This window comes from Canis aureus, chromosome 15 (assembly GCF_053574225.1).
Source record: "Canis aureus isolate CA01 chromosome 15, VMU_Caureus_v.1.0, whole genome shotgun sequence".
Lineage (NCBI taxonomy): Eukaryota > Metazoa > Chordata > Mammalia > Carnivora > Canidae > Canis > Canis aureus.
Window position 1 is genome coordinate 58,853,467 of NC_135625.1, and position 25,733 is coordinate 58,879,199.

At 38.1% G+C, this 25,733-nt stretch overlaps 1 protein-coding gene across 3 annotated transcripts in view; it reads left to right on the forward strand.

Moving 5' to 3' along the window:
* IFT56 (intraflagellar transport 56) overlaps positions 1-25,691 on the forward strand; it is a 54,656-nt gene extending 28,965 nt beyond the window's left edge. For all 3 annotated transcript variants that reach the window (XM_077850093.1, XM_077850092.1, XM_077850094.1), the window contains 10 exons: positions 4,318-4,420; positions 5,859-5,914; positions 7,213-7,266; positions 8,606-8,669; positions 11,036-11,124; positions 11,338-11,421; positions 13,315-13,384; positions 14,195-14,301; positions 20,835-20,968; positions 23,381-25,691. In XM_077850093.1, coding sequence (XP_077706219.1) covers positions 4,318-4,420; positions 5,859-5,914; positions 7,213-7,266; positions 8,606-8,669; positions 11,036-11,124; positions 11,338-11,421; positions 13,315-13,384; positions 14,195-14,301; positions 20,835-20,968; positions 23,381-23,492 — 873 coding nt within the window. In that variant the 3' untranslated portion in view covers positions 23,493-25,691. The remainder of the gene's footprint in view (positions 1-4,317; positions 4,421-5,858; positions 5,915-7,212; positions 7,267-8,605; positions 8,670-11,035; positions 11,125-11,337; positions 11,422-13,314; positions 13,385-14,194; positions 14,302-20,834; positions 20,969-23,380) is intronic.
* Positions 25,692-25,733: the final 42 nt, after the last annotated feature.

Below are 25,733 nucleotides of genomic sequence, written 5' to 3' on the forward strand. Positions count from 1 at the left end.
TACATACCACTTTTACAGTTTAAAACAAAGCCTAGATATACTGAGCAATATAAATGATTTTTCTGAGCATTGGCTTTTGTAGTCAGACTTAAAGTCAAAATCAAGCTATACCATGTACTAGCTTTGGACCTTTGGGTGAATCCCTTAGCATTGTTGAGACTCAGTGTCCTTGGGGAAATTACAGTACCTACCTTATTTTCTTGTGAGGATTCAATGAGGTAATGTATATAAGATGCTTTGCACAGTATCTAGCACATATAGTAAGCATTTAGTAAATCATGCTTTTGTGGTCATTCTATGGCCATCAGTGTCTAAACTACAGACACATCATTGAGCAAGAGGACAGAAGAGTCCATTGAATTGGTCATAGGGATTAATTCATGACTTGTGAGGGTAAGTTCACTAGTGTGCTAAGAACAGACTTAAGGAGTGAAGAACAATAAGGTTAAAGCAGTAAGCCACGCACTTTTGAAGTGTGGCATTGAAAGGAAGGAAAAACAGGGCACTCTCCAGGCAGAATGATGGTGCCGAGAGAAAGAGCAAAAACCCTTGTGAATGTTTAAAGTTGAGAAGTAACACCAGGACTAATGAAGGTAGAATAATTAATAGAGAAACAAGATCCAGGTCGAGTTAAAAGTTTTGAGATAAAAAGAAAAAAGTTTTGAGATCTACAGATTGGGAGAACAAACATTGTCAAAATGTCCATACTACCCAAAGCAGTCTACATATTTAATGCAATCCCTATCAAAGTACCAACAGCATTTTTCACAAAAGTAGAACAAACATTCCTAAATTTGTATGGAACTACATGAGACCCCAAGTAGCCAAATCAATCTTGAAAAAGAGGAACAAAATTGGAGATATTCCAAACGCAGATTTCAAGATTTACTACAAAGCTGTAATAATCAAAATACTGTGAAACTGGCACAAAAACAGACACGCAAATCAACAGAACAGAATAGATAGACCAGAAATAGACCCACAATTATATGGTCAGTTAATCTTCGACAAAGGAGGCAAGAATATCCAATGGGAAAAAGTCTTTTCAACAAATGGTGTTGGGCAAACTGGACAGCTACATGTAAAAGAGTGAAACTGGACCATTCTCTTATACTACACACAAAAGTAAATTCCAAATGGGCTAAGAATCTAAATGTGAGACCTAAAACCATAAACATCCCAGAAGAAAGCACAGGTAGTAATCTGACGTCAGCCATACATTTTTCTAGATATGTCTCCTGAGGCAAGGGCAACAAAAGCAATTAAACTATTGGGACTACATCAAAATGAAAAGCTTCTGCACAGCCAAGGAAACAACAAAACAAAAAGATGATAGCCTATTGAATGGAAAAGATATTTGCAAATGGCATATCCAATAAGGAGTTAGTATCCAAAATGTATAAAGAACTTAAACAACTCGGGGCACATGGGTGGATCAGTTGATTAAGTGTCTGGCTCTGGATCTCAGTTTGGGTCTTGATCTCAGAGTCATGAGTTCAAGCCCCACCTTGGGCTCCACACAGCATGGAGCCTACTTTAAAAAATAAATAAATTAATTAATTAATTAATTAATAAATAAATAAGAGAACTTCTACAATTCAGCACCAAAAAAACCCCAAAAATCTTTTTTAAAAAAATTTTCTATTGGAGTGCAATTTGCCAACATATATAGCATAACACCCAGTGCTCATCCCGCCAACTGCCTCCCTCATTGCCCATCACCCAGTCACCCCAACCCCCCACCCACTTCCCCTTCATTTCCCAGAGTTAGGTGTCTTTCATGTTTTGTCACCCTCACTGATATTTTCACTCATTTTCTCTCCTCTCCATTTATTCCCTTTCACTATTTTTTATATTCCCCAAATGAATGAGACCATATAATGTTTGTCCTTTTCCGATTGACTTATTTCACTCAGCATAATACCCTCCAGGTCTCCACCTTGTCGAAGCAAATAGTGGGTATTTGTCATTTCTAATGGCTGAGTAAAAACCCAAATAATCTAATTTAAAATTGGCAGAAGACATAAACAGACATTTCTCTAAAGAAGACACATACAGATGGCTAACAGACACATGAAAAGGTGCTCAACATCACTTCCCAGCATCATCAGGGAAATGCAAATCGAAACCACAATGAGATGTCACCTCATTGCCTATCAGAATGGCTAAAATCAAAAGCACAACGAACAACAAATGTTGGCAAGGGTACGGAGAAAAAAATACTCTCATGCACTGTTGGTGGGAATGCAAACTTATGTAGCCATTCTGGAAGACAGGAGGATCCTCAGAAAATTAAAAATACAATTACCATGTGATGCAGTAATTCCACTACTGGGTATTTGCCCAAAGAACATGAAAACACTAATGCAAAAAGATACACGCATCCCTATGTTTATCACAGCATTATTTACAGAGGCAAGATATGGAAGCAACCCAATGTCCATCAATAGATGAATGGATAAAGAAGAGGTTTTATATATGTATATGTATATGTGTATATATATATATATGTATATATATACACACACACACACACACACACACACAAATAACCTATGATTTCACTCATGTGGAATTTAAGAAACAAAGAAAGAAAAAAGAGACAACCCAAAAAACAGACTCTTAACTATAGAGAGCAAACCAATGGTTACCAGAGGGGATTTGGTGGGGGGATGGGGGAAATAGGTGATAGGGATTAAGAGTGCACTTATGATGAGCACTGAGGAATGTATAGAATTGTTGAATCACTGTATTGTACACCTGAAATTAATATAACACTGTATATTAATTATACTGGAATTATTATTTTTTAAATCACAATATCAAGAAAACAGGTAAAAGAATCTTGGCAAAAGAAGGGAAAATCTCAGACAAGGAAGAATCATGAAAGATGATGACCAAGTAGATATTTTTGAGTTACAAAAGAGAGATTAGGTAGTTCATGCCTGATGGCCTTGATTTCTATATATTTATTTGTGAAACAACTTGCTCTTTGCCAGACACTGTGCTAGGCTCTTGGTACATAGCAGCACACAAAACTGCCTTTCTGAATGGTATTTTTGTTTTAGCTCATCTCTATAGCATTTACTGTCGTGTGACAATATACTTACGTGTTTGCAGTGTGAGGCTCTCTCCCCACTTGAGTATAGCCTATGTAGTGACAAGGGAGTGATCCATTCCTGCTGTAATCCCAGTGCCTGCTACAATCCCAGGCATATAGTAGGTGCTAATGAGTATTTACTGAGTTAAATGTTACCTACTATGTACCACACATTTAGCCCACTTTAACTCATTCAATCATAATAATCCTGAAAGGTAGACATTATCAGCACTATTTAGAAATGAGGAAACAGGCTCGGAAAAGTTATATAAATTCCTTCATGGAGTTTGTTCATTTATTTGTTGTTAGTGAAAGAGAGAGTGAGCAGGGAGGACCAGAGGGAGAGAGGGAATCCCAGGCAGACTCCATGACTAGCAGAGCCTGATGTGGGGCTCCATCCTACAACCCTGAGATCATGACTTGAGCCAAAATCAAGAGTTGGATACTTGGGCACCTGGGTGGCTCAGTCAGTTAAGCCTCTGCCTTTGGCACAAGTTATGATCTCAGGGTCCTGGGATGGAGCCTCATGTTGGGTTCCCTCAGCGGGGAGTCTGCTTCTCCCTCTGCCCCTCCCCCGGGGTTGGGGTCTCTGTCTCTGTCTGTCTCTCTCAAATAAATAAAATCTTAAAAACAAAAAAAGAGTTGGATGCTTAACCAACTGAGCCACCCAGGCGCCCCCCCTTTGTGAGTTTTTGTTTTGTTTTGTTTTAAAATTTTATTTATTTATTCATTAGAGACACAGAGAAAGAGAGATAGAGAGAGGCAGAGACTTAGGCAGAGGGAGAAGCAAGCTCCATGCAGAGAGCCCAATGTGGGACTCGATCCCTGGTCTCCAGGATCACGCCCTGGGCTGAAGGCTGCACTAAACCCCTGAGCCACCCGGGCTGCCCTTTGTGGAGTTTTTGATACAGATTATCTGTCTAGAAAAAAGTTTTATTATTAATTTTTGGGTACTACAAGAGTTTTCTGCAGTTCTTGTGAAAAGGAAATGTATAATAGGCTTATGCCTTTATTCTGTTTCTTATAATTTTAATAAATAGCTTGTTTTCAATGGGGTCAAGGTCATGTGTATACTGAGAACTTCAGAAATATATTCAACCTTTCAAAGAATAACTGAGTGCCCAGTTATAAGTTGTATCTCCTTAATTAAACATTTCCACCAATAAATGTATTCATACTTATTGCCATAATAACAGACTCACTCTATCTATCTCTAGGTGGTTTTTCGAGGAGGTGAAGGGGCTTTGCAGGTTTTGCCTCCTCTGGTTGATGTCATTCCTGAAGCTCGGTTAAACTTAGTGATTTACTACCTTCGTCAAGGTAAGAATAATTTGTTTTGGTCTTGCTTATAATGAGATATTTTAGAACATCTAATCTCTAGCTGAAATTCATAGGAGGGAACAAATTTATTGGTGCTTATTTGTTGTATCTTTTCTCTTTATCCTCTCTTTCCTCTTCTCTTGCTTCCAACCTTTTCCCTCATTCTGTTTTTCTTTTTTCCTCTTCTTTTTCTGTCTTTTTGTTCTCTAACCATTTTATTTCAGTTTTTTTTTTTTTCTATTTCAATTTTTGTACTGTTTCCCCCTCCCCTTTCTTGTGGTTCTTTTTCTGGTGTTTCCCTACCTATAGTGCACATCCACATTTTCTTGAGTCTTTTTTATCAACTATTTTTTATTTGCCTTGGTTGTCTGCCTTTCTGTTTCTTTGTACTTCCAGTTTCTTATGAGAAATATTATGATTCAAAGAGAATGTGGTATTCACTGCCCCTAAGTAAGGTTAAAAATGTTAGACATATGCCTAAGCAGTCTTCGATCTAACAGTTTTGAGTATAGGAGAGTAGCTACCATGCATTGGTGGTAGCACTGTCATGGGCCTTGTACTAACAGTGTGGGCCTTTTTAGGTAGAAAACATGGTAAAAAACAACCAGACAACATATTCCTCATCGAGGAAAATGTGAGTGGTTTTTTTTTTTTAAAGATTTTATTTATTTATTCATGAGAGACAGAGAGAGAGAGAGAGGCAGAGACACAGGGCAGAGGGAGAAGCAGGCTCCTCACAGGGAGCCCGATATGGGACTTGATCCCGGGGCCAGGATAATGCCCTAAGCTAAAGGCAGACGCTCAACCTCTGAGCCACCCAGGCATCCGGAAAATGTGAGTGTTTATTAAAATAAGAACATGAACTTGCAAACAGTTCTATTTGATATATAAGCACAAAGAAATAGGCATTTGGACAAGAATTAAATATCTTTTATATTTTATAAATTAATTTTTATTGCAAAATTTTTCAAATTCTAAGCAAAATAGTCAAAACACCCAAAATGAACACCTAAATAATAATTTCAGTTTCAAACAGTCTTCAAAATATTGCCATTCATTCATCCATTCTCCCTGTCCCTTTTTACTGCTAAAACGTCTTAAAGCAAATCCCAGACTTCCTGTCACATACTTTATATTGTCTTTTAAAAAAAAATTGGTCGTTTTACTTATAGAATTACAATGCCGTTGCTATATAATACTCAGTCCGTATTCTTGAGAATTTTTGTAGGTGCCTCATAACTTACAGGTTTCCTAAGATATTTGGTTATCTTTAGGATAATTACTCCACATTGAACTTGATGGAGAGTTAGAAGACAGATAGAACAAATCATACTTCCCACGAACATTTGAATACTAAAGGATCTTACCTTTTCAGGACTGTTTCAGAGCAGTTTGTTGGAATACAGACTAGTCTAGCTACTTATTTCTTGTATTTCAGATGATGTACAAGAAGCTTATAACTTAATTAAGGATTTGGAACCTACTACTCCTCAGGTATTTGAAAATGTGTTTTTTACTAACCTACTTATGTTGAAAGAATTTCAGAAAGGTAGTGGGAAGTCATATTAGACAAGCTTCCAGCTTGTAGAATCTTGGGAAAGACCATATATATTGATCTAGGAATGTCCTGTGAGACTTTCGATGAGAATGAATATTCTGGATTTTTTTAATGTTTTTTTTTTTTTAATTTTATTTATTTATTTATGAGAGACAGAGAGAGAAGGTAGAGACACAGGGAGAGGGAGAAGTATGTTCCATGCAGGGAGCCCAATATGGGACTCAATTCTGGAACTCTGGGATCACGCCCTGAGCCAAAGGCAGACACTCAACCACTGAGCCATCCAGGAGTCCCTTTTTTAATATTTTTAAGCTCCCTTGTATGTGGTCATTTCCTCCAAAGGGATGAGTTTTGAAAAAACTGAAATCTAGATACAAGATACATAAACAAGATATAGAAACTTATTTCACTAGTATAATTGTAACTTGTCTTTCTTCTCTACTAGATTGTTAGTTCTTTGCAGTCAGGGCGTCTGCCTGTTTGTATTTCCAACACCATGTACACTAAGCATGTAACAGACATTACACTTACTGAATGAAAGACTGAAATGTTTCTAGGCCCTATGAAATCTAAACAAGTATATTTCTCAGGTGTATTAAAAGCTTCAGCATCTTTTCTACTGCTCATTTTATGAGCCTTCTTAAATAGAAATAGTACTTACATAAAAAATTAATAAAGCTGCTAAGGAAGGTGTCTATTTAATATTTACATTTAATATTTAATAGAACCAAGTCTGAAAGGGATAGAAGTGAGACCCCAGGGCTCCACAAGAGAGCATACCTTACGAATGGAGATCAGAGGATACTTTTTATTTTTTAGGAAAAAGAGTATTAGCAAACAAAAGTTATTATTTGATTGGAAAGGGAAAATAATATATATGATGTGGTCACAAAGAATGGTAGTAGCTAATAAACTGATAAAAACTATTATGTAAATATTTTATTGTTAATTTTTTCCACTGAGTTGAAATAAAACTTAACTTCTCGAAGTTTCCACTAAGTTTTTCTGCTTAAGACTGTGAATTTACAAATATGGTGAATTCTGTTATATGGTCACTTTCCTAAAAACCAAATGAAAGTCTCCTAATTCATTCAAGCCAGAGATGGAACAGAGAAAAGTGACTCTGGGTAACTTTTGATAATATATATAAAGCATCAAATTGAAATTAATTTGAGAGAGATCTTGTAGCTACACATTCTTTGGAAATTCATTAGTATTATTTCCATGTTGCCAGGAGTATATCCTCAAAGGAGTGGTCAATGCGGCCCTTGGCCAGGAAATGGGTTCGGTGAGTGTGAAATTACTGGTAATCTATAGTTTGCAGTTATAGTGTGTGGAAAAAATCAAAATGAATATTAAAGTTCCACCAGCAATAAGCTTACAAATAGGCTCATCTGAATTTCCTTTTCTTTCTCCATATCTCCCAATGCAGATTCCATTATAAAAAGAATTCTGGGGATCCCTGGGTGGCGCAGCGGTTTGGCGCCTGCCTTTGGCCCAGGGCACGATCCTGGAGACCCGGGATCGAATCCCACATCGGGCTCCCAGTGATGGAGCCTGCTTCTCCCTCTGCCTATGTCTCTGCCTCTCTCTCTCTCTCTGTGACTATCATAAATAAATAAAAATTTTAAAAAATTTAAAAAAATAAATAAAAATAAAAAGAATTCTGTTATTTAAAGACAAAGAGAAAGCTTTAATGCTGCTTCATCTTTTAAATACCCAATTTTTAAGCAGTTTATTTATTTTTAAGATTTTATTTATTCATGAGAGACACACATACACAGAGAGAGAGAGAGAGAGAGAGAGAAGCAGAGACACAGGCAGAGGGAGAAGCAGGCTCCATGCAGGGAGCCTGATGTGGGACTCGATCTCAGGACTCCAGGATCACGCCCTGAGCTGAAAGCAGACACTCAACTGCTGAGCCACCCAGGGGTCCCTTAAACAAGGTTTATATCTAATAACAACTACAAAACATTGCACAGCTTCATTCTTATTTCCAGTGTGTTTGGTTAGCCTTGCACACCTCTTATCTATTATTTTGACATCTATAAAATGGGGATAATTGTTTTTTGGCAAATACTTTTTTAAACATCAAAACACTGTTTAAAATTAAGTTCTTTTCTGAATATGGCACATTAAGTTCTTCTGGGAACGGAGGGGATATAAATAAATATTTTTATCTCTAGCTCACTCTACAACACCTCATATAGTGGGTAGGCAGTAAATAGTTATTGAGTAAGTGAATGAGTGTTTTGAATTAATACTCCTTTTTATAACCGTGGCTCCTACCATGAGGTCTGATGTATGATAAAAGAGCAATAAGTATCTGTTGAATGTGTGAATGAATGACTAAATAAATGAATTCATTTAATGAAGTTGCTTTTAGGATAGAGTTTGGGGATTGGATTTTTCTTTCTTCTTTTTTATGTGACCCAGGGTAGGTTTTAATTTAGTTTCAGGTTATAATTCTCTAGTTGCTTACACTAATTAGAATTAGTTTGTTTGGGAGAGGATTTAAAATGAGAGTATATGTTAAGTCCTGGCAAATATTTTAAAATCCTAAAGTTTAATACAAATAAAATATTTTCAGTTTCTACCAGCTATCTCAGCTCTGCTTTGTTTTTCAGAGGGACCATATGAAAATTGCCCAGCAGTTCTTCCAGCTGGTGGGAGGGTCAGCGAGTGAGTGTGGTATGTCTGAAATCAGTACTCATTCACATAATTCATAATTGGAGTTGGTCATATATTGACTGGTGAAGTTTGAGTTTCTGTCCCAGGATACATCTGTCAGGCTTGAAAGCAAAGTATAGAAGTATCAAGTAGGAAGTCCTGTGGGAGAGACACAGAAGACAATGTTGGGTTAGCTCTTCTCAACATTTCAGCTAAGGTGGGATGAGAAATTATATAAATAGAAGAGAATGAATGTAATCTTTAGTTCATGAGAGTTTTTTGTTTTTGTTTTTGTTTTTTTAAAGATTTGTTTATTGGGATCCCTGGGTGGCGCAGTGGTTTGGCGCCTGCCTTTGGCCCAGGGCGTGATCCTGGAGACCCGGGATCGAATCCCACGTCGGGCTCCCGGTGCATGGAGCCTGCTTCTCCCTCTGCCTGTGTCTCTGCCTCTCTCTCTCTGTGTGACTATCATGAATAAATAAATAAAATCTTAAAAAAAAAAAAAGATTTGTTTATTTAAGATAGACATAGAGAGAGAGAGGCAGAGACACAGGAGGGAGAAGCAGGCTCCATGCTGGGAGTCCGATGTGGGACTCCATCCTGGGACTCCAGGATCGCGCCCTGGGCCAAAGACAGGCGCCAAACCACTGAGCCACCCAGGGATCTCCCTCATGAGAGTTTTTAAAGTTTGATTCTGTTTTTGATTTGAAATGTTAACTTTTACTGATTTTTCAAGAGCTCTTTATATATTCAAGTTTTATCATGTCATAGATATTTTTTCTTTTTTTTAAAGAATATTTATTCAATTTATTTTTTTAGAGATTTTATTCATGATTTTTTAAATTATTTTTAGACACACACAGAGAGAGAGAGAGAGAGAGAGAGAGAGAGGCAGAGACACAGGCAGAAGGAGAAGCAGGCTCCATGCAGGGAACCTGACATGAGACTCGATCCCAGGTCTCCAGGATCACACCGCAGGCCAAAGGCGGCGCTAAACCACTGAGCCACCGGGGCTGCCCCATAGATATTTTTTCCAGTGGGTCATTTGCCTTTTAATTTTGCTTACCGTATTTTTTCACATAGAAAAATATTTAAATCTTATTTAAGCTTATCTTTTTATAATGATATTTTACATTGGTTTCTAGCTTCAAAAGTGCTTTTGTACCCCCACAGTTATATAATCTTTACTTATATTTCCCATCAGTAGTTTTGTTGCTTCATTTTCATTATTAAAATATTGACTTCATCAGTCAAGATTGTAAGATTTCAGAAAGGGTTATTAAAAGGGCTGGTGGTGGGATCCCTGGGTGGCACAGCGGTTTGGCGCCTGCCTTTGGCCCAGGGCGCGATCCTGGAGACCCGGGATCGAATCCCACATCGGGCTCCCGGTGCATGGGGCCTGCTTCTCCCTCTGCCTATGTCTCCGCCTCTCTCTCTCTCTCTCTCTCTCTCTCTCTGTGACTATCATAAATAAATAAAAAATAAATAAAAATAAATAAAAATAAAAAAATAAAAAAAAAATAAAAGGGCTGGTGGTTAGCCAGTATGAACCAATATGGCTGTTTGTACTAGTTGTCTAAGGCCAGCATCTATTCTGATGAACAGTATTTGTGGTGAACAACAGTAGTTGTTTAATATTTTTAGCACTTGGATATTCATTTTCTTTCAAATATTTCACTAAAACCATTTATTGAATAATATTTCCTTTCTTCATTTGATTCGTTCATGCACAAAAATTTATTGAGGTGTTGGGGATATAGTAGTAAACAAAAGAAACAAGTCCTCCATCCTTGTAGAGCATACAGTCTAGTGGGACAGACAATAAACAAAATAAAGAGATTATATGGTATATATGCCGTAATAAGTGCTATGGGGAAAAAATTGAACAGAGCAAGAACAAACAGGAGTGCCAGTGGCAAGGGTGGGCATTATACTAATTCTCTATCTCAAACAGGAATCCGCTAACACAGAAAGTTGGTCAGGATCAGGATCAGATGGTTCCATGGCAAATTATTTTCTCCATTGAAGTGCTAGGCTGTCTTAGATGAGTGATGATGGAGACTAAGCTCTGTTAATTGAATGTGCATATGTCAGAGTGTGTGAAAGACTCAAAGCTCTGGAAAAAAATCTGAGGAATATTGTAGACTGCAAGGTGTGTGTTTTTCTGGAGTCTGTAAGTTAGCCCCAAGAGATTATTGGCTACTCTCAAGTACTGTGACCTCCATTATGCTGAGGTTTTGTCCACTGAACAGAAACTATAATTTCAAAGTCTTGAAAAATGTCTTGGAATACATTCCTATCTCTAAATTATAAAGTAACTCAAATTTTAGCTAAGAGAACTTCCAGTTTCATGAATTTACCTGGTTTCTTTTCCTATTCCATTTCAGATACAATACCTGGGAGGCAGTGCATGGCTTCTTGTTTCTTTCTGCTTAAGCAATTCGATGATGTCTTGATTTACCTCAACTCATTTAAGGTCAGTATAGAAGTTTCTAGATGAGTTTGTCTACCAAATACTATTTATAATGTGTCAGAAGTAAGATAGTTTTAGAGATGGCCCTTTTACTACAATGGCATTGATGGTGTCTGCTAATTCCTTACGATTATCTTTGAGTTTACCCAGTATAACCAATATGTTATATATTCTATGTTAATACTCAATGTGACCTATTCTTGGGATGTTTTTCAGAGTTACTTTTACAATGATGACATCTTTAACTTTAATTATGCCCAAGCCAAAGCTGCAACAGGCAATACCAGCGAGGGTGAAGAGGTGGGTACATGCTTTTGATGCATTTGAATGATTCTATTTAAAAACATTGTTATCTAACTTTTTGAGACACCTCTATACTGTTTTCCAGAGTGAAACAAAACAGATGAACATAGGGGAAAGAAAAAAAAGAGAGAGGCAAACCATGAAACCTCTTAACTGTAGAGAACAAACTGAGGGTTGCTGGAGGGAAGACGTGGGGGATGGACTAAATGGGGAATGAGGATTATGGAGGGCACTTTTGCTGAGCACTGGCTGTTGTATGTTAAGTGTTGAATCACTAAATCACCTGAAAGTAATATTACACTGTATGTTAGCTAACTGGAATTTAAAAACTGAAAAAAATAATAAAAAGAAAAACATTGCTATCTTTTTCTTACTGAAATAAAATGTTCAAGGGCAAAGGATTATGAAAAGTTCTTATGTTGTTAGGTTACATTAAAAAGTACAAAAAAAAAAAAAAAAGTACAGGGATCCCTGGGTGGCGCAGCGGTTTGGCACCTGCCTTTGGCCCAGGGCGCGATCCTGGAGACCTGGGATCGAATCCCACGTCAGGCTCCCGGTGCATGGAGCCTGCTTCTCCCTCTGCCTGTGTCTCTGCCTCTCTCTCTCTCTCTCTCTCTCTCTCTCTCTCTGTGACTATCATAAATAAATAAAATTAAAAAAAAAAAAAAGTACAATGTGTGCAGCCCAGGTGGCTCAGCGATTTAGTGCCACCTTCAGCCCAGAGTGTGATCCTGGAGACCCAGGATCGAGTCCCACATTGGGCTCCCTGCATAGAGCCTGCTTCTCCCTCTGCCTGTGTCTCTGCCTCTGTCTCTCTCTCTCTCTCTCTCTCTGTCTCTCATGAGTAAATAAAATCCTTAAAAAAATAAAAAATAAAAAGTATAACGTGAATAGACCAACAGATTTTATAATCATATTAACGTTTTCCTTTTTCTGATATATTTTATAAAAGCAACACAAAAGTATACAGCTTGATGATTTTTTAAAGTGAACGTACCCAAATAATCAGTCCTCAGATCATGAAACAGCATTACCCTAACCCTGTAATTGTAGGAACCCCTCATCTCCTTGAGTCCGTCCCTTTCTCCCACGGCTAACTGCTGTTTTGACTTCTAACTCCATAAACTGATTTACCTGAATCATTCAAAGCAATAAAGTTGAATTATTCGATTTTGTTATTATTTAGCAAAATTGTTCCACTTGTTATTATTCAAACTCTAATTCTACCTTACACGATTTTGTCTTCTTTGGGAGTTATTTTAAAATGTGTGTCATGATTTTCAAATATGTGTATTATCTTTCCCAGGCTATTTCATTTTGATTTCTAACTTCATCATATTGTGGTCATCCAGTGTGCTCTGTATTACACTAGTCCTTCAAAATTTGTTGAGACTTGCTTTACTGCTCAGTAACATGGTCATGTGTCGTTGAACAAAATAGGTGTTATGTGATTGTTATTTTGTTCAAATCTTCTATATCCTTACCAACCTTTTTCAGTCATCTTGTGATATCAATAACTGAGAGAAGTGTGTCTACATCACCACAGTTTTGTCCTTTTCTTTTTTTTTAAGATTGTATTTATTTATTCATGAGAGACAGAGAGAGAGAGAGAGAGAGGCAGAGACACAGGCAGAGGGAGAAGCAGGCTCCATGCAGGGAGCCCGACATGGGACTTGATCCTGGGACTCCAGGATCACGCCCTGGGCTGAAGGCAGATGCTCAACCACTGAGCCACCCAGGTGTCCTCCAGTTTTGTCCTTTCCTTAGCAGCCTGTAGAGGATTTGACCGTCTGTAAGGCTACACTAAATATTAATCAAAGGCAACCCAATACGGTATTTTTACTGCAAAAATAAACTCCTGTTTATTCCTTTTCTTTCCTCTTCTTGCAGGTTTTCCTTTTAATCCAAAGTGAGAAGATGAAAAATGATTACATTTACCTCAGTTGGTTAGCTCGGTGCTGTGAGTCTTCTTTTAAATGTTACAGAGGAATCCTCTTTTTATTCTCTGTTGCATAATCTTCTGGATGGAAATTACAGCAAACATTCCTAATTTTATTTCATAGGATGAGTAAACACTGAAATTAAGCATCATTAATACTATTCAGTAAGGATGGTCATATACCTGCATTACATACATTTATCTCGTGATTAGTTCTGCCATACAGTGTTGGCCTAGCATCAACAGCCTGAAAGATGCCAAGTTCTTCCATCAGCCCTGTTAAAGTTTTCAGAATCTCAGTTTACAGGTCCTTTTCTAAATGAGACTGTTATGCTAATTTTACCTTTTTATTATGATGCAGACCTGAAAAGTGGTAAAATGTCAAAAACATACTATTTTTGTATATTTTATAGCCCAAAACCTCTGTCTTGTCTGTCTACCCCCTCTTCATTATGTTTCCTTGCTCCTTTTTTTCACCTGGATTTAAAATGTTCACAGAGTTTTTGAAGTCATAGGAAGATTTCTATAATCAGATGTTCTAAGTGAGGCTGAAGCTATAAGTAGGATTGAATGAATGATAGTGCCTTTTAAGCAGATGAGCAAAGTGGGAACTACTGAAAATCAACCCAATCTAAAAAATCAGTAATTATTTTATATATGGTAAAATTCTGACGGAAAATCAGCTTAATGTAACATTGCAAACTTTCTCCATAAGAGCTGTTTACCGTTTCTTTGTTTGCTTGGAACATACAACCAAATGCAAAGAATAGAAGTTGTAGAATTGTATTTCCTGTACGTTTAAGAGGCACAAATCTTTGCTTCTTTTTGTAGATATCATGAACAAGAAACCAAGACTAGCCTGGGAACTTTATCTCAAGATGGAAACCTCTGGAGAGTCCTTTAGCCTCTTACAGCTCATTGCTAATGACTGCTACAAGGTGAGTTTGAGTGAGATCTAAAGGGAAAACTAAAGATCAGTCTCAAGTGCTACACTGATTAAGTATTAGGGAGAGGTGCCTAGAGATTAAATGGCCATTGGTGAGAGGATTCACATCTGACTATCAGAAATGTCATCTCTGGGGCATGGCTGGCTCAGTTGGAAGAGCATGTGACTCAATCTTAGGATTTAGAGTTCAAGCCCCATGTTGGATATAGAGATTACTTAAAAATAAAACCTTTAGGGTCACCTGTGTGGCTTAGTTGATAGGTGGCTGACTCATGATCTCAACTCAGGTCATGATCTCAGGGTCGTGAGTTCAGGCCCCCTGTTGGGCTCCATGCTGGATGTGGAGCCTATTTTATTTTTATTATTATTATTTTTTAAGATTTTATTTATTTATTCATGAGAGACACACAGAGAGAGGAAGAGACACAGGCAGAGGGAGAAGCAGGCTCCACGCAGGGAGCCTGACATGGGACTCGATCCCCAGTCTCCAGGATCACGTCCTGGGCTGAAGGTGGCGCTAAACTGCTGAGCCACCCGGGCTGCCGTGGAGCCTACTTTAATAAATGAATAAATAAATGAATAAGATATTTAAAAAAGAAAAATATAGGGCAGCCTGGGTGGCTCAGTGGTTTAGCGCCTCCTTCAGCCCAGGGCGTGATCCCAGAGTCCCGGGATCCAGTCCCATGTCAGGCTCCCTGCATGGAGCCTGCCTCTCCCTCTGCCTGTGTCTCTGTCTCTGTCTCTCTCTGTGTGTCTCTCATGAGTAAATAAATAAAATCTTAAAAATATATATATATCATCCCTTTTAGGAACAAACTGAACTCAAGAGTTAGCATTTTAGGGTTTTATATGTACGTCAAGAATGTATACATATAAATAAAATATAGCACAATATATATGAAACAATGATTTAAAGAGATTGTTTTAGATTTCTAAAGGTTGTGTTTGAGTCTTTAGATACCATCCAAGTAGAGGTATTCATCTGGTAGTTGGAAATTTGGCTCTGAAACTCAAGAAAGATGTCCTCTGACATCTAGAGACTAGATTTAGAGAAATCATCACCATTTCAATAGTAATTGAAGCCTCCAAAAATGAGATTACCCAAGTAAGGAAGTAAAGTGAGAAGAGTAGAGAGTTGCAAACCAATCCTGGGGAAATACTTAGGTACAAATAGTAGATGAAAGACAAAGGAACCAGAAACAGAATAAAAAAGCAACCAAATTTAGTAAAGGACTGGCTCTTTATGTATGTATGTGGGAGCAGGGGTGTGTGTATGTGCAGGGGTGTGTGTAGGGAGTTGAAAAAGCAGAGAGAAGGAGGGAGGACTTTTGGGCTCTATATATAGGCCCTATATATCATCCTATATATTAAAAGCTTTTTTACAAATTAGTCTCAAATAGGAAACTCCTTTTTTTGGAATATTTCTTCCTGTTAGGTAAATGTTAGGTATAGAGGGTCTAGTGTTAAATTAATTAATAATAGCTCATTTTAGAGTGAATCACTGCTAAAAGAAAGTGAATCGCCATCAGTGGAAAAGGTTTTAAAACATAGGAAACTTAAAAATGTTTGATATGACTTAGTAGATGGCAAAGATGAAGTGAGTTAAAGGAGGCAGAGGGGAAAGAAAACATTCAGGAATTTAGTTCATTTGTACATGTATTAAATCTGAAGTGTGTTTGGGGCTCCATGTAGAGATATTACATGTGGGAAATTATCAGAGTGTTCATGTGAGAGGTCAGAATTAGAGATGTAGTTTTAGAAGTTCACAGTAGGGGCACGTGGATAACTTAGTTAAGCATCCAACTCTTGATTTTGGTTCAGGTCATGATCCCAGGGTCATGGGATTGGCTGTGCGTGTGCTGGGCATGGAGGCTGCTTAGGAGTCACTCTCTGTCCTCTCCTCCCTCTTCCTTTGCCCCTCCTCTCTCCCAACCCATGCACATGCCCCCCCCCCCAAAAAAAAAGGAAAAAAAATTAACAGTAGTTAATGGTGATGGTGGTAGTGGTAGTAATAGTAGTAGTAATAGTAGCAGCAGTAGTAGCAGCAGAGTATGGAAGAGAATGAGGTTAACCAGTGAATGGGGTAAGGAACCACATGAACACCAGAGTTTAAGGGATAGAAATAGAAGAATCAGTGCAAGAGACAGAGGATGAAGATGGACAAAAAGGAAAGAAAAGAACCAGGAAGGATATAAAAAGTGCTTTTCATTCCTCTTTTTCTTGTTCCTATTTTATCAAAAGCCAAGGGAGGAGAATGTTAAATCTGCAACCTGATGGAATTGTATGAGACCTGAGAAAACAATAGTGGATAGAGAAGAGAATGAGATTAGAAAGCAGACTCAGTAAGTGTAGACGACAGTCAAAAAAAAAAAAGTGCTAAAGATAAGGGGGAAATGTGTTGCTAACTTAAAAGGGAAAACACAGATTTAGGGGTAGGGGAGTATTTTTGCAGATGGTGGGAGTTCTTTTTTCTTTTACAGTAGGGAGTAAAAGTATATCCTTAGCCGGAGGAGCTGTTAAACAGGGAGATTAAAGATTCAAGAGAGCGGGAACATTTTTGATGGAGGAAGGCCCTAAAAGAGATGAGAGAAAGATGGAGTAAAGATCAAAGGAAGATAACGGGGATCCCTGGGTGGCGCAGCGGTTTGGCGCCTGCCTTTGGCCCAGGGCGCGATCCTGGAGACCCGGGATCGAATCCCGCGTTGGGCTCCCGGTGCATGGAGCCTGCTTCTCCCTCTGCCTATGTCTCTGCCTCTCTCTCTCTCTCTGTGTGACTATCATAAATAAATAAAAATAAAAAATAAAAAAAAAAAACAAAGGAAGGTAACAATCTCAATAAACAATTTAGTATTACCTATTGTCTCAGTGGTCCCATGACCACCCACTAGTTTGGTGAGCCACTGGAACAGTTCACATGACTCAAAGTTACACTCATGGCTAAGTTTTATTACAATTTAGAAAAAGCAGGAAAAAGATATATATAGCACACTGGAGAGGTCAAGTCAGATTTTTTTGTCCTCCTTCTGTGCTAATTGCACAATCATGTATTTCTTCAGCTGCAAACTACAGAGACATATGCAAGATATCCCTGTCCAGGAAAAACAGAAAGGGCAAAGAGGAAAAAAAATGTCAGAATTAAGTCCTAACATGGCAATAATTGCATTAAATGTAAATGGTCTAAATATACCAATTAAAAGACAGATATTGACAGAGTGGATAAGAAACCATGACCCAACTATGTGCATTTTATAAGAAACTCACTTCAAATATAATGATATAGGTAGGTTGAAAGTAAAAGGATGAAAAAAATATATATGTGAAACAGGCAGCTTCTTTAACAAACAAACGTATGCTTACCATATGACCCAGCAATCACCCTTCTGGGCATTTATCCCAGAGAAATGAAAACTGTGTCCACACAAATACCTATTCCCAATGTTAACAGCAGCTTTATCTGTCATAGCCAAAAACTGGAAATGATCCAAGTGTCCTTTGGTAGTGAATGGTTAAACAAACTGGTTTGGCATGGACTACTACTCATTAATAAACAGGAATGGTGATGACAAGCCTGACTCCATTTCTTGATGTTTGAATGCTGACAGCTTTTAAGTTCCACCTTCCCTCTTCCCCTTGTACCCCATATCTGGACAAAATGATAAGAAATGCTACACACTCCTCTGGCGCCATCAGATGATTCAAACCACACAAGACCCTGCTCCTGCTCAGGAACCTCATCCCAGCCCCACCCCCAACTGCAATAAAAACCCAGCCAGTCTCCTTGCCTTGCTGTCTCAGGCCATTTTGAACCTGCTTGAGAGGCCTGCCCTACTTCCCCCGCAGATCTCAATTATGTAAGTAAGAAATCTTCCCATGCTCTCTTAGTGTATCACCACTCTTGACATCCAAACCAAACTTTGGGCGGAGATCCCTCCTGCTTTTTCAGAGTTATATAATAGGAGCAAACTATTGGTACACACAGTAACTTGGATTTTTTTTTTTTAACTGAAGTATAGTTGACACACAATATCACATTAGTTTCAGGCATACAACATAGTGATTCAACAACTCTATATATGCTCACAAGTGTAGCTACTGCCTGTCACTATACAACAGTATTATAAACCATTGACTCTATTTCTTACACTGTACCAAAATAACTTGGACTAATAAGGAATAACAAGGACATTATGCTGAGTGAAGAAAAGCCAATCTCCAAGGGTCCCATACTGCTTGATTTCATATATACATAACATTGGTGAAATGACAAAATTGTAGAAGTGTAGAACAAATTAGTGATTGTTGGGGGTTATGGACTGTGAGCAGGGAGGGGAGCACATATGACTATAAATAGGTAGCAAAGCTTGGTGATGGAATAGTTCTGTATCTTGATAGCAGTGGTAGTTCCGTGAATCTACACATTTGATAAAATGACAGAACTAAACACACACTTTGTAGCAATGTCAACTTCCTGGTTTCGATACTGTGATATTATACTATAGTAAACTGGAGGAATTGGGTGAAAGGTACATGGGACCTCTTTGTACTATCTTCAGTAACTTCCTGTAAATCTAGAAATAAAAAGTTCTAAAAAATGAACCAACTAGAGCTATATCCAGCAATATAGATGCATCTTAACATATGCAAGACACAAAAGACTATATAGGTAGTCATATAGATAAAGTTTTGAGCAGCACATTTTAATTATATTGTCTAAAGGCATATACATAGGTAATAAAACTGTAAAAAAAAAGTCAGACTTCTTTTTTTAAAGATTTTATTTATTTATTCATGAGAGACACAGAAAGGCAGAGACATCGGCAGAAGGAGATAGATGCAGGCTCCTTCTAGGGAGCCCATTGTGTGACTTAATCCTGGAATCCCAGGATTGCGCCCTGAGCCAAAGGCAGAAGCTCAACCACTGAGCCATCCAAGTGTCCCAAAGTGAAAGACTTTTAACAAAAACTGATGACCATAAAAGTTGGAATAGTAGTTGCTTCTGGAGGGAAGGAGAAAGTTGCCATCTGGAAGCGACACATAGAGAGCGTCTGTTTTGCTGTCAATGTCTTGGTTTTTGACCTGGGTGGTGATTATACTTGCATTCATTTTATAGGCGTTAAACTGTACATTTATGTTTCATACACCACTCACATTGTTATTTGACCAGAAATAATTTGAATAGAACATAAGAAGAAAGATTAACCTTGAAAAGGAATAAGAACACGTCTTCCTCTAAAATGGGCAGAAATGAGGGAAGGATGATGAAAGTGCAAGTATAATTTGAATCGAAGGGAGGAAAGTTGTGTCTCCTCCCCTGAAGGATAGAAAACACTAAGCTAAGAATGCAATAGAGATCTTCAGGAAATTAGGAAAGGTTTAGAACAACAGTTTACAGGAATGGAGAGGTAACTAAACCACCTTGATCAAGGGGAATTACCCAGCAATTTGAAGCCTTCAGGGAAATGGCAATACTACATTTATGATTGCCAGCCAAGAAAATTCATCTAAGCAAAACTTAATCCTATTAGGCATGCTCTTATGAGGCCAAGGAGATGTGTAATATATTTGGGAAAGAAGTCTGTCAAAATGAATTAAACGTTTAGAAGATTTGGTGTTTAGAGTAGTAGTATCCATCTAGGCATTTTGAGAATTTAGGAACAAGGTCAGGGAAAGTACTGTTCTCTTGGGTTGAACATGGTCAAATTAGCATAAAATGAAATATAGTAGTAATCTACAAAATGTATTGAGGAAACATGAAAGATACCTTGCTCAAATCACAATCATCAGTTTATCATCAAGATTTCGCTATAATTAGGGACATCTGGGTGGCTCAGCAGTTGAGCATCTGCCTTCGGCTCAGGCTGTGATTCCAGGGCCCTGGGATCGAGTCCTGCAACAGGCTCCCTGTGAGGAGCCTGCTTCTCCTTCTGCCTGTGTCTCGCCTCTCTTTGTGTGTGTGTCTCTCATGAATCTTTAAAATCTAAAATCTTTAAAAAAGATTTTATTTATTCATTCATGAGAGACACAATGAGAGAGAGAGAGAGAATGAGAGAGAGAGGCAGAGACACAGGCAGAAGGAGAAGCAGGCTCCATGCAGGGAGCCCAATGTGGGTCTTGATCCTGGGACTCCACGATCACGCCCTGGGCGGAAGGCAGGCACTAAACCACTGAGCTACCCAGGCGTCCCTAAATAAATAAAGTCTTAAAAAAAAAAAAAAAAAGATTTCACTATAATTAGGAGAAATGACAAATGTGATTACAGCGTAACTTGACTTATATGTAAAAAAATTTTTTTTTTGTCAAAAAGTGAATGAAGGTGCTGATATAAATTGAATCGTGTACTTAAATTGTGCTTTTCCTTCTTTTTGTTTTAATAAGAAATTGAAATTTATCTAGTTTGCTACTGAAAATGTTATCACCAACCATACATTCTTTTATACAGTTCTATTTCATGATATCTTTACATTTAGTTTCATTTGGTACAATCTTTTGGATACAAGTATCATCACAATACTTTCTTTTAATCAGATGGGCCAGTTCTATTATTCAGCCAAAGCTTTTGATGTCTTAGAGAGGCTGGATCCCAACCCTGAATATTGGGAAGGCAAGAGGGGTGCCTGTGTGGGCATTTTCCAGATGATCTTAGCTGGAAGAGAACCCAAGTAAGTAATCACACAAGAGACACTACCTCTATTCTTTTGCTGGTTTGTGAGGGAAAAGAATTGTTTTCTTAAATGCCATGTTCTGAAAACCCAAAACTATAATGATGAATAAAAGATTAAGGTGGGGATCCCTGGGTGGCGCAGAGGTTTGGCGCCTGCCTTTGGCCCAGGGCGCGATCCTGGAGACCCGGGATCGAATCCCACGTCGGGCTCCCGGTGCATGGAGCCTGCTTCTCCCTCTGCCTGTGTCTCTGCCTCTCTCTCTCTCTCTCTCTCTCTCTGCGACTATCATAAATAAATTAAAAAAAAAAAAAAAGATTAAGGTGTTTCATGTTTCTATCTGACTTTTATCCTCCAGAAATTTTTATGTCGTAAAATCAGGTCATCCCAAATCATATGTACTGGGGACATTGAGTATACTATACTATATACTATAGCTTTCATATGTAAGAGCAAGATCTGTATTTGGCTCCAAATGAATCGTCATTTTCATAAACAAAGTCTTTTTCAGTCTCTTGTACTCCTTCTTTGCCTGTTGTTTTTTTCATGTCTTTTAGTTTAGGCTTCAAAGAATTAGGAATGGAGTGGGTATGGTTGATAATTGTAATTCTTTTTTTTTTCTTTTGCCTTCTCATATTCCAGGAAGTACTAAGATGGTAGATTTACATAAAATTAAGTAACATACAGCTCCACTTGTAACAAACTGAAAATACTTAAAACTAAATTCAGTTTTCTAAAAATAACCTTGTGGAATGTATTTATTAGTATACGAATAGGACATGTGATTATTTTTTAAAAGTAAATAATCTATCAAAAATTACTTCCTGCCTTGTGTCTACTTCCAATCCTAAACACAAGTTTAAAGAATTTTAGGTGGGATCCCTGGGTGGCGCAGCGGTTTGGCGCCTGCCTTTGGCCCAGGGCGCGATCCTGGAGACCCGGGATCGAATCCCACATCAGGCTCCCGGTGCATGGAGCCTGCTTCTCCCTCTGCCTATGTCTCTGCCTCTCTCTCTCTCTCTCTCTCTGTGACTATCATAAATAAATGAAAGCTAAAAAAAAAAAAAATCTAAAAAAAAAAAAAAAAAAAGAATTTTAGGTGAAAGAAGATGCTTGAGGGAAAAAAGAAATAGAAAATATGAGTGAACTCTTAGGGAAGAGGATCAATGGGCAGTCACCTATACATTTGATAAGGCAATAGGAAAGTTTTATTTTTTTTAAGTTTGTTTTTTTTAAGATTTATTTATTTATTTATGATAGAGAGAGAGAGAGAGAGAGAGAGAGAAGAGAAAGGCAGAGACACAGGCAGAGGGAGAAGTAGGCTTCATGCCGGGAGCCCGATACGGGACTCAATCCCGGGACTCCAGGGATCGTGCCCTGGGCCAAAGGCAGGCGCCAAATCGCCAAGCCACCCAGGGATCCCCAATAGGAAAGTTTTAGTATGCATTACTTAAAACATGAGTTTTAATTTTAATTAAATTTAAATTACTGAAAACATAAATACTGGGAGTGGGGTACCTGGTTGCCTCCATCAATTAAGCATCCAATTCTTATCAGCTCAAGGTGTTGATCTTAGGATCATGAGTTCAAGCCCCACATTGGGAGCCTACTTAAACAAACAAACAAACAAACAAAAAACATAACTACTGGGTTTTTGCTAAATCTTGGCCCTGAACTTTCCTGTCTTCTATATGTGTTAATATATTAATTTTCTTGAAGAAATCATTCGTTCCTCTGGCTTTGTAAAAAAATTTTTTTTAGATTTTATTTATTTATTCATGAGAGACAGACAGAGAGAGAGAGGCAGAGATACAGGCAGAGGGAGAAGCAGGCTCCATGGAGGGAGCCCAACGCGGGACTTGATCCCGGGTCCCCAGCATCAGGCCCTGGGCTGAAGGCGGCACTAAATCGCTGAGCCACCCAGGCTGCCCTGGCTTTGTAAAATTTAACAAATAATGGCATTGACTCTCAGTTTATGGTGATTGCCACCTTAAAGAAAGAAGAACTTGGATTCAGAGAAGCAACTTGTTAGTACAGAGCTAGAATTTGAACCCAACTCTTTGAACCTAGCTCCTTGATATACCTTTTTTCTACGGGGTCAAAAGAATAGGCGTAGAAATAGAAACACTAATGTCATATTAGGACAGAAAGATTAACAGCATGTATATAGATAGTATAAGTAAACAAGGGAAATTTGGGTTGGTTAGAAGGATTTCATAGAATTTCCATTTTACTATACCACTGTAAAAATAGAAGGCTTGGAAGTTCATAACTATTTGTGAATACACAGTAAAATAATCTGTTACCAAAGATGCTCTACTGGAAGTATGTGAAGAACAAGTACAAGTTTATTTTACCTGTTAATTTACATGGTTTATTGAAACGCTTTGTCCTTTCAAATCTTTTCCTCAGAGAGACCCTTCGAGAAGTGCTCCATTTACTGAGAAGCACAGGTAACACCCAAGTGGAGTACATCATCCGGATCATGAAGAAATGGGCCAAAGAAAACAGAGTGCCTATCTAAAATAGCTCCAGAGTCCTCGGGAACCAGTCACCACTTTGATGTGAAATTGGAAATCATTTTCCTCTAGTTTAATGTAAGATGCAGGGCTCTGTTCTTTGACATTTCCTTCCTTGCCCTTCAAGCATCAAGATCAGTGACTGACTTGCTTAGAACTAGCTTCCTGGCTGAACTAAGCACCATAGTCCATGCTATGGTCCCCATATGATCCAACTAGCAATAAGACTTTGGACTTGTCTGGTGCCTTTCTTCCAAAAGTACTCAGAGAACTCTTATATGATTTACTGACTTTAAGGAGAATGGCATCATTTTTTTTTAAATATTGGCATTCTATGATACTTTCCCCTCGCTGCAATAACAAATGCCTTTAATGCTCAAGAGGCACCATCATTCTACAGTCTTCATCTTGCCCATCTTGCCCATCTTATCCCATTTTACTAGAAAATTCCATAAAGAATTTTGTAATGCATTTCTGAATCTTGGGAGAGCAGAGGTCATAAATAGTGATATGATTCAAAGAGTGGCAGGAAGATCCCTTATCAAACTCATTAATGGCTAATGAACTTCAGGGATTACTCTTTCAGTAATTCTGATGATAAATAACATGGTACACTGAAGCAACAGGAGTATTGCAGTTTTTCAGAAGGTGAGTACCATAGAAAAAAACCCATGTGGTATATCTACAAATGTTCAAGACATAGTATACCGATTGCATTAGTCACTCCTCCAGTATATTTTAGGGAACAAAACAGGCTAGGCATTGTTTTTTCATATATCTTGTTCAATAGACCTCAATTTTGAAAGTAGGGCTGCAAAGATCAAACATATGCAGTGTAGCTGTTAATTAATGTAATGATAATAAAGCATGGATTGTGCGGAGTCCTTTGAGGAATCTCCTAATGGCTGGACTCTGTCCTAAGTCATATTCCAGCCCCATGTTTCTGAGCTCTTGCAACACAAACCTATTATACAACTGAGCAGTTTTAGACTGGCAACTGATGTTCAGAAAATAGACGTACATGTTTTTCTGTACCAGATTACCTTTGTTTCTATACCATGCATTTTGTTTCTATTAGTGTAAGGTCCGCAGCATTACAGGTGTAGAAAGTGCAGAGCTGTCCCCTTCCAGCATGCGAACTGAAAGAAAGTCCTAATTCCTTGGAGCACTCCAGACAGCTTAGAGAATTCGCATCTGCACTGCCTGGGCTGATACACCTATGCCCCCAGTGTGCGCCCAGCCACACTGTGGCTGAGGAAGTTATGCAGAACGGAGCCGGAAACACGGCAGGGGAGCAGTCTAGGAGAGAAGATGAGGTTCTGCAGGGAGCCTTTGCCTTCTGGATGGTTGTGAGGGGTTCTTTTAGTTCCTGTCTTTTATCTTAGACCCAGATCTAACCCATTCAGAGCACGGGTCAAAACAAACTGGCCTGAATAACTGAATTTTAGAAAACAAAATCGTATTTTTTCATATGCCAAAAGCTGCTTTGTCATTACATTTTCCTACTTTTTCAGTAGTTGGTTCTCAGCATCTAGGGTACTAGATGGATGAGAGCTGGACAGAGCATGCTTTAAATTTAGTTATCTTGTGATTTTTACTTGCACTCACGTAAAATATTTGGAAACATAATAGTGGAAAAAGACAGATGGAACTCCTCAGTGGCTTTTGGCAATGAAATTTGTCTTCCAGTTAATTGCTATTATTTTCAAATTTCCTAGACTTAATAAGCTTTTACATTGATGGTGATTTACTGTTAAATGAGTTTTTGTGGAATTTAACAATCTAGCTTCTCCCTGCCATTGTCCTGTCTTTTGAGAAAAGCAGATACTCCAAAACTAGCAATTCCTGGAATTTTAAACTAATTTCTAAAAAGTTTTTAATCTATAGTATTGAGCCAAAAAAGCATAGTCTAGTTTAAGAGGGATACCATCCAATTCTGTTAGTAAGGATAGCTACTTTTAAACTATTGGCGGGGTCTCAAGATTGCTTGGCAGTTTTTCTTATATGTGATGATACAGGAGAGAAGAGGGTACAGGCTTAGGAATGTAGTGTCATATGTACAGTTCAGAACATCAATGTACTATTAATAGTTGGTAGCAAATTTTACTTGCAAATGGAAAATTTTTAAAATTATTTTTGTACTTCAAAAGAATTATTATATTGTACTGCAATATACTCAAATTAAAGTTTATTATTTGGTCTTATGGTATTCTGTTGAGTGAGGTGAATGCAGGTCTTGGGTATGT